The 10,040-nt window shown below is 42.3% G+C and overlaps 1 protein-coding gene across 3 annotated transcripts; it reads left to right on the forward strand.

Moving 5' to 3' along the window:
- The first annotated feature begins 5,725 nt into the window (after positions 1 to 5,725).
- LOC115672222 (uncharacterized) lies at positions 5,726 to 8,321 on the forward strand. 3 transcript variants are annotated; one of them, XM_030593996.2, is made up of 2 exons: positions 5,726 to 7,251; positions 7,982 to 8,321. In XM_030593996.2, the coding sequence occupies exons 1-2, from the start codon at positions 5,726 to 5,728 to the stop codon at positions 8,055 to 8,057; spliced, it is 1,602 nt and encodes a 533-aa protein (XP_030449856.2). In that variant the 3' UTR covers positions 8,058 to 8,321. The 3 variants fall into 3 exon arrangements, with proteins under 3 accessions (XP_030449856.2, XP_056172734.1, XP_056172735.1); XM_056316759.1 differs by having other exon boundaries at positions 7,987 to 8,320; XM_056316760.1 differs by having other exon boundaries at positions 8,036 to 8,319.
- Positions 8,322 to 10,040: the final 1,719 nt, after the last annotated feature.

The raw sequence follows: 10,040 nt of genomic DNA on the forward strand, positions 1-10,040 counted from the left end.
GGTGAACTCACATGGCATTGCTGGTTAGGACATCCAAACAGTCTTGTTTTACAGCTTTTGCGGTGTTATAATATGATTTCAGTAAATAAGTCAATTAGCAATTTATGTACAAGTTGTCTGATTAGCGAAAGTACAAAAGTACTATTTTCTTTATCAAATACTCGATGTTCCCATCCATTGGAGAAAGTACATTGAGATATTTTTCAATTCCTTCTATGCAAAAATTTCAAAATTATGTGGCATTTATTGATGACTTCTCACGTTACGGTTGGTTGTATCCACTGAAGCAAAAGTCAAATTTCTTTGAGATTTTCCTCTTTGTCTAGAAAGTAGTCAAAAATCGGCTTGATAGGAAAATGAAAAATGTTCAATCTAACAAAGGAGGTGACGTGAATTTACAAGCAATAATTTTCTAAAATCTTCAAGAATGCAATATACAGCAACAACATTCTTGTCTAGGTACACCCCAAGCAAAATGGTGTTGCTGGGAGGATTGGTTGAACTTGGGCTTGCTACATTATTTGAGGCATCTATGCCACTCAACTATTGGGTGGAAGTGTTTACAACAATGAATAATTTGGTCAATCGGCTTCCTTCCTCGACTTTGGCAACAAAAGCTCATACTCGGTCTTATTCAAGAAGGACCCTGATTATTCATTGCTTTGGGAGTTTAAACGTAACTACATGATGAACAGAGTTGACAAGGCTCTTTGCTATGTGTATTTTAGGCTTAGTGAAAAGAAAAAAGAGTATCGTTGTTTTCCTCAATTTACCATATGTGTTTATAAATCTCGACATGTTTTTTTATATGAACATTATTTTTGTTTTGCCTTATCTTCTCAAATTACTGCAATGATTGAAGATGAGCGATTGCAATGGAATTCAACTTTAAGTCCATCACAAACAAAAGATGCTGGTGATCATTGGACTATGCCCCAATCTAGTCGAAAAACTGTTCAGATAGTTGTTCACCAATGGATCTTGACTCTACACGCAAATGTGCACTTTGTTTCCAGAGATAGAACTAGAGTCAAATGTTTCGTCTCTTTTTATAATATGCCACGACTAGCGGAGAGTGAATCTTAACCTCAATCTTCGCCTAAAGCTTCCACATCCTTAGTGAATCCCATGATTATTAGTTTAAAGATCGGGATCTTGAAGCCGAATCAAGGTATGTTAATCTAGCAATATCAACTATTCCTCTTGAGCCAAGCACAGTCCATTCGGCCTTAAAATAGCTTGGTTGAACAACCACTATGCTTATGGAGTTAGATGCTCTTGCAATCAACAAAACATAAGAACTTGCTCCCCATCATACCTCGACAAATGTGGTTGCGTGTAAATGGGTGTACAAAGCAAAACTACATGTAGAGTTTCACTTAATTGACCAAAAGCCCAACTTGTTGCAAATTGCTTCCATCAAGAGGAGGGCATTGATTTTCCTAGAAACTTTTTGTTTGGTAGTCAAACAAGCCAACATTAGCAATGTTTTATCCATCACTAATGGTTCAAGATTAGGAAATTCACCAATTAGATATTAAGAATGCCTTCCTACACGGCGATCTCGATGATCCTGTCTATATGGAACAACCACCTAGATTCATCTTGTCCTTATTATGTCTGCTTACTCCGGCGTGCACTATATGGGCTCAAACAAGCACCTAGGGCATGGTTCAACAAGTTCAGCGACTTTCTTTTTTAATATGGATTCTTCTGCAACCCTACTGATTTATCACTACTTGTTTATTGTCATTGGGATCATATTACAATTCTACATGCTCTATATGGATGATATAATCCTCATTGGTAATTTCCCACAATTATTAAACTATCTTGTGCATGCACTTGGTCAAGTGTTTTCCATGAAATACCTCGGCGCTCTTCACTATTTTTGGGCATTGAAATCAATCGCTCCACTGATGGACACTTTCTCTCGTGACAAAAATATGTCTCGTATCTTTTGAGTCGAGTATCCATGCCACAATGTAAGCTAATTGCTACTCCCAACTATGCAAGCCAATTACCAAAAAAAAAAAACAAAACTCAAACACGTGCTAAAAAAAACAACACTCAAACACGGCGATAAACCATATACTAATTCGTCTCTTTTATCATACCCTCACTCATCCAAATCTCTAGTTTGTGGTCAACATCGCTTGCCAACATTTGCATGCCCCAATTGTTGCTCACTATCAGATGGTAAAATGTATTCCCTGATATGTTTGCAGTACTTTACACCTAGGGTTTTGCATTTTGTCTCGTAGTTCTCTCCATTTATTTTTTTTGTCGATGCAGACTGGGCTAGATGAAACTCACTCAACATTTTATCACTAGCTATTGTACTTTTCTCAACTCAAACCGTGCTTCATGGTGTGCCAAGAAACAACTCAACGTGGTCCACTCCATAGTTGAAGCTGAATATCAAGCTCTTACTTCAACAGCTGCTAAACTGATTTGGATTTCGTGTATACTACATGACATTGGGATATACCAACCTCGGCCTTCTTTACTTTTCTCGAACAACATGTCAACATTACATCCCATAACTAGTCCATTTTTTTATGCTCGGACAAAGCACCTTGAGATCGATTATCATTTTGTTCAGGAAAAGATTCCTCTCAATTGTACTATGACGCACTATGTTTCATCTTCCTCACAAGTTGTTGATATTTTCACTAAACCATTGACTCAAGATAGTTATGTTCGGTTACGAACCAAACTCGGTCTCTGGTTCTTCTCATTGACCGGTTTGAAGGAAAGTATTGAAGTAACAAATCAAATATCAAAATATTAGCAATGTTTATACTCCAAAATCTTCTACAAATTAGTATGGAGATAACACATCGAGCAGAGCATCCATGAGCTGGTCATTTAAAGATTTTTCCCTGATTTGTTTGTTATTAAAATTCCATGTAGATAAAATTGTTATCTTTATGTTTACCTTCCACCATGATTATTGGTAATAATATCTCTTTATTTATAATATACAAAGTATCAATGAAATTTGTATACTTTATTCATTCAATTATGTGTTTATCTTTATAAACCTACTCATTCAAAGGGTGGGCCGAAACAGCCACGTGTCGTCAATCGTGATAAATCCGGCACTCAAAAAGGTATTCTTCTACTGGTTGAATAGATGTGACGACGTATCCGACTCGCCATATTGTTCTTATTATCTATACACAATAATTAACTTTCGTTTTCAAATTACGATATTATAACTTCTCATTCATCGATCTTCTTCATCTGTCACTCTCCTTTCACACGATTGCTTCTTAATATATCTAGCAATAATGTTCGGGTTGACGTATGATTTAGTGTGAAACCCTTCTTGTCCCACCAACTCCAAAACGCCAACCACCTCAGAAAGCATAAGCGAGTCAACTGGGGGAATCCAACTTCCGTTCCCAGTCCTTGTCAAGTCAAATTCTCTTTCATGACCAGCGGTGGGACATTGCGGGAGATGGTGGGACTCCTCCTCCTCCTACGATTTTTCTTGAACTGATGCACAAGAACCGAGGGATGCTGCATTAGTCAAGGTCTTGGTTTCGGTCTCGCCCATGGGACCCAACTTCAATAATCCTGTCTAAGTGCTGTAATTAAGGAACGCACGTATATTTAAGTATCTTATGTTTAGTTTTCCAATATATATTCATAATGAATGGCTACACAAATGATCCACAAACTTTGGTCCCATATGCAAAGTCGTCTCCGAACTTTTAATTTATTCGATATGACCCACGAACTTCAGTCTAATGTGCGATGCCGTCTCCTAAACTTTCAACAAACGTTTACTTTTAATTTATTCGATGTAGTCCCTAACTTTTGGCACACGTTTAATTTAGTCATTGAGCTATACGAAACATTCAGTGTTGTCCCTGACTTGAATTAATGAAAGCACAACGTCAAACATTTTCATAAAGTCCGGAACCTAAATTGAACATGTACCAAAACTTCAAAAATCGCATTGAATAGATTAAAAATTCATGGACGACATTGCACATTGGGCCAAAGTCAAGAGACGGTTGATGTTATTTTCCCAGATTGTAACTCAACTCATTGGCCGTGTGAAAAGAAAGAGAGACTTGCGGTTGAGGTTTGAAACCAGAGAAACGACAGAGGCTGTTTAACTGTTGAAAGTGTGAACGGTTCGAGCATATCGAGCCTTTCAACAACACGGCCCGCGCTACGCAATCTTGACTCGGCAAGACTTGAAAACAAAGGCCAAAGGAAAAAGAGTCCAACAAGAGAAGCAGCGGAGGAATCGAAGACTGGTCGGACTATGATCCTTCGGACCCCCCCAAGTACCCATCAGTCCCCGCATGGAGCCAAGAGAAAAGCGATGACGGAATGATTCGAGCAAAAGTTTCCCCACACGCGTTGGACCCAGGAGGGAATGTTCAGATCTGATCAGATCCTCAGAGGAAGATGTTCAATGAATGCTTCATGGGTTTCTGAGATTTAATTAATCTTTGGATCATCAACAGTGGAGAAAATAATTGAGGAGACGAGCGCAGAGACGCGTGGATCCAACTTGGAATCGACGTGACCCATCCTCGGACGCAACATTCCTTTGCAAACTATGTGACTTTATTGCTTTTTGCCCCGGTCAATTTCCCCTTTTGAATTTGCACAAATCGCGCACGAGAATCTACGGTCTTATCAAATTGGTGAATATGTTCTGATTTCTATTGCTGTTGGATCTCATGGAAGACGCGTTTGTTCTGACAATTACGTTCGCTAGTAAATGATATTTTGGGATATAGTTGAACTTCCGTGAATTTGAGCGGACAACCTAAAGAGAGGAGGACTTTTTTGTATGGTACATATGTAAGTATTAGGTACAAAGAAATTGTATTTTGTCAATGTGGTGAAAAATGTCTAGATGATTGGTGTTACGTTGAGCACATTTAATTATTCCAAAATCAAAGACGACTACAATGCTCATAAGACGGAAACAAAATTATATATCGAGTACATTCTTGGGTATTGATTTATGTAGTCGAGTGGAGCCGTCACTTCGTCGACAAATCAACATGGGAATTTTATAATTTGTGCAAGCCATGTAGAACCGATGATCATATATGGTGTGAAATCACAAATGTATCTTGTTTCAATTGGCATATCATTGCATACTTGCTCTCTTTTTTAAGGGCATAACGAAGGAGGACGTAGTTCTATTTCTATATATAGAGAAATAGACTTTGAAATTCTAACGTGTCCTAGAAAGCAGCAGTTGCTAAAATCTAGGTGCAAGTCCTGCATCCTTCCTAAGAAAAAAAGTGGTCCAGCTTGCAAGAACGAGAACCCCCTCTCTCTCTCTCTCTCTCTCTCTCTCTCTCTCTCTCTCTCTCTCTCTCTCTCTCTCTCTCTATGTCTTTGCCAGGTGGCACAATGTGAGCTTAACAATGCTTTTTTAGAATGGACAAAATTATTCAATCTCAGGTAAAGCCAATGCTAATAATAACTCTCTCTCTCTCTCTCTCTCTCTCTCATGACTACCAGTCTGCATAAGCAACTTCCATGGAGTTTCTCCATCCATAAGCGCGTGCCCTCGCAGAACCACCATATAAAATTCATCTCTCTCTCTTTATGTCTTCCTTAAACCCTAACATGTAACAACCACCACATCTACTGACATCCCCTCCATACAACTATACATCTCCAACGCCCAACAAATCTCAATCCACGGATCTCATCATCGCCATTCTTCATTTGGGCCATGGTCGTTGCCACCATGTCCTCTCTCCCCGGTCTCTCCAAGGCCGCCGCCACCGGCACAACTGCCGTCTCCTCCGGCGGATTCCATCTCTTCCGTTTCCACGCCGACATCAAGCCCCGCCCCATGATCCTCGGGATCCTTGCCTTCGACGCTGCAAAGACCATGTCCCGCCTCGTCGCCCTCTACAGATCCCTCACCGATGCAGAGTTTGGCCGCCTCCGGAAGGAGATCATCCGGTCCGAGGGCGTTGCGTACCTGAACTCCCGGGATGAGTGTCTCCTCCTCAACCTTGCGTGCGCCGAGCAGCTCGAGGACCTTGAGGGTGCCGTGGATGCAGTCTCCCGCCTCTGTGCACGGTGCTCCAACCGTGGCCTCAACCGGTTCGATCTTGTCTATGCTGACCTTAAGCGTGGGCTGATCGACATCGGCAAGCTCGACTACGGCTCACGGAAGGTGAACCGGATTGTTGAGAAGATAGAGAAGTACCTCTCCACGACGGCGAGCTTGTACTCGGCATTGGAATTGCTGGCAGAGATGGAGACGTCAGAAAGAAAATTGAAGCAATGGAAGAAAAACTACGCAGCGAACCAATTGCACAAGACGAACTTCGATCTCTTCGAGAGCAAGATCACCTTCCAAAGGAAGCAGGTGCGAAGCTTGAAGGACGTGTCGCTCTGGAACCAGACCTTCGACAAGGTCGTCGGCCTAATGGCAAAACTCGTGTGCGTCGTGTATGCCCGGATCTGCGTCCTCTTCGGGCCCTACATTTCCAGGGCCTACATTTCCGACCTGCCGAGAGCTGTGAAGAGGAAGCAGCAGGAGCATAACATCCAAGTCCACCCGGAGATATTCGCGCCAATCACGCATAGAGACGATAGCCGCCACAGCATGTGGAATTCGGGCCCCATCACATCCACGTCCAAGAAATCGGGCCTCTCCAAGTTCTACAGCCGTGAATTGAACCTCAACATATTGCTATTGCCCGACAAGGCCTCGCTCTGGGCTGGGCTAATGCCTGGAAATAGTTGTGTGAGCGAGGAATCATCAGGTGGCAGTTTACGGCGCAACAACGTGGTGTTCCACTCGGCGGCACAGACAACGGTGGGTGGGGCAGGGCTGGCAATGCGGTATGCAAACGTGATCGTGATGGTCGAGCAGTTCCTGCGGGAGCCGGGGAGCATGGGAGAGGAGGCCCGAGGGCAGGTGTACGAGATGCTGCCAGTGCAGCTGAGGGAGAAGGTGAGGGCGAAACTGAGGGGGCTGCGGAGCGGGGGCGGCGGAGGGGGAGGGGGCAGGGAGATGGCAGAGGGGTGGAGGGAGGCAGTGGAGAGGATGATGGGGTGGCTGGGGCCCGTGGCGGAGGATACTATGAGGTGGCAGGTGGAGCGGAATTTGGAGAAGAAGAGGCCGGCGAGCTTGGACACAAAGGGGAGGGTGTTGCTGATCCAGACGCTGCACTTCTCCGAACTGGAGAAGACGGAGGCTGCCATTGTGGAGGTGCTCGTAGGATTGAGTTGTATATATAGGTACGAGGATACACGGTCGTGTTACTATGAGTCTGACTAGTGGCTTTGATTTAAATCCAGATGATCTTGCCTTTTCCTTTCCTTATTTTTTCCTTTCTTTTGATATCTATATTCTTTAGATGGAGATTGAATAACAATGTGGGTTGGTGGGTAGAGAGCGGTGATTAGCTAGATTTGGGCACCTGAAAAGATTAGGTGCTCTAGAGATTTTTTGTTCTTTTTCTAAGTGCCTCTGTGAGCCTTCTCCAATTCGTTTTTCTCCCCTTTGACCCTGTGAAGCAATGTGGAGTTCACTGTCTGGAAATACAGTTTGAGCAATAAGAAAATCTTCACTGTTCTTTTCCAAAGTTGATGACGATGTTTATTGATTCAGTCAATATCTGGGAACCTGGGGGAAGAATAAGCATGTCATGCGGTCATCTTGGTTTTTAGCTGATTATGTGTCTGTTATTGGCAAGAACATTATGCACATGACGCAGCACCATTTCTTGCGAGACAATCTAATTTTTGTCTTAGAATTGGTCGGTTCTATATCTTGACGGGAGCAAGGATTGACGCGGTGGAAGCGTCGGCATCGGTGGTAGAACGATTTTGTCCAGATCATTTGCCTTATCATTGCTGTAATCTTAAAGCACAGTTATAATGAAGCCGTACCATGGTATTGACAATCTTTCGAGTACTTTCTTGCCATTCGGATTCATACATGACGGGTATAACGGTTTTTCTGCAGTATAGAACAATGTGCTGCACTTCTTGCGCAACCATCTTCTCTGTTCTTGTTTAGGAAACAGCTGCAGTTGACATAGACCGAGGTTGAAAGATGGAAACTGGAGGAGGCCAATGCCGGCCATAAACAAGCGGCGGAGAAGCAGCTGAGCGAAACAGGAGGCGACGGGTTTTCTAGGTTGGCAATGATGTGATGGTGTTCCTGAAACGAGAGCGATTTGTCATGGGTCACTATGGCGAGTAGCTAGGGCCAAGGATCCGATCCATACAACAAGATCGAGCAGAGAAATCAACGACGATGCCCATGTGATGGGGTTGACCTTCCAGGTTCTACGGGTATTTCTCCGACGTTTAATGTCTCTGAAATTTTTGCCTATTTTATCGATGAAGTATCATTTTATCATAAACCTAAGAGAAAATTGTCCAAAAAGTCCTAAACTTATTGCTCGGAGGTCAATTTAGTCCTAAACCTTTCAATTGTGCAAATTTAGCCCTAAACCTTTTGATAATTTACACCTCTCAAATGTACCAATTTAATCATAAACTTCTGACAATTTGTCAATGTAATTTTTTTGACCAAATATCCAAATAATAGGTTTATGACTAAATTGGCAAATCTTCAAAAGGTTTAGGACTAAATCGACACAGTTAAAAGGTTTAGGATTAAATTAGCAAATCGTCAAAAGGTTTAAAACTAAGTTGACACAATTAAAAGATTTAGAACTGATTTGGCTATCATATAATAGGTTTAGAACTTTTTGGACAATTATCTCCTGAACCTAAGCTTGACTCAAGGGCGAGTTGTTTTCCAAGTGAAGGGGATTGACACAGATGCTACTACTGAACTAGATGGTTTAGACAAGCAAAAAGTCGATAACTTGGTCCGGGACAAGAATTCATGCAGTGCCTGATTAAAGAACCATAATTTTTGCAGCCGTTTCGAGCCTCAAACTTCATTAGGTTTACATTTGGTCGTCGGGAGAATGATTGGAATTGGATAGATGAGATAAATAAAAAACCACAGATAGTATACATGGACATATAAAATTCTATCAAGTGTTTAGTACACTTTAAAATAAGATTAATAATACATAAAAAGTTCAATTAAATTAGAAAAATGAAATTAGAGAAATGGAACTGCTTAACCTCCGACTCGATCATCGCGACAGAGAGCCTAATTGCGTCAGGAAGTGCTTCACCTCCGACTCCATCACCGCCTCTGGCACCTCCTCCATCTTAATTGTCGACCCAGAGAATTCTTACACGAGCTCGAGCAGCCCTGAAGTGTGCTTCTAGTGCAATCCGAACGCCATCTCGAACTGCCCTTCGACGGTAAAGAACAGCATCTAGTTCTGCAGCAATGTCATGTTGCGACACACGTCGTTGAGCATCCACGGCTTGCCGAAGATATGGTCACGAGGCCTAGCCTCAAGCGACACCAAATCTAAGGTCCCGTGAGGCCAGCAACCTCTAAGGTCGTGAGCTTCAGATCCATGGTCGAAGGTGTTGGACTGTGTCGATCCGACGAGTCTAGATAGAGAGAAAGTGTGAGACAGAGAGGAAGGACAGCAACGGGATAGCATTGGCCCGCACTTTGTGACGACTCATGCTAGGCCCACAAGTCACAACGACAGCTAGGTAGCACTGCGACATTAAAAAGCGGCGAAGCTCGCACGCTGTTTCTCACTCGTTGCATCCTTTCCCCTCTACCTTCATGGTAACCATGGCTCATGTTTTATTTTTATTTTTCTTAATTTTTCTGGGAACATATGTCCAATCCGGATGTATCCTCCCCCTATGTGTGATATTTCTATTCGGACTTTGTATTGCTCAACCACCAAATAGGATAAAAGTTATCATATTCGGAGTTATATTCGGTCCACCAAAGACAGCCCAAGTGTGTTTCGGGGCGTTTTTTTTCTATTTTTACGTCTATTTTCCCATTATTTCAGGCTTTTTTTTATTATTTTTCCCTACTTCTTTACTGTTTAGTGTTATTTTTTTGGTTTCTTATGCTGCCTAGCGATTGCAGAATATTGTTTGCTCTTTTCGATGTTTCAAAC

The sequence above is a fragment of the Syzygium oleosum genome, unplaced genomic scaffold, assembly GCF_021117445.2.
Source record: "Syzygium oleosum isolate NSW1041296 unplaced genomic scaffold, Sole_v2.1 Sole_v2.12, whole genome shotgun sequence".
Taxonomy (NCBI): Eukaryota; Viridiplantae; Streptophyta; class Magnoliopsida; order Myrtales; family Myrtaceae; genus Syzygium; species Syzygium oleosum.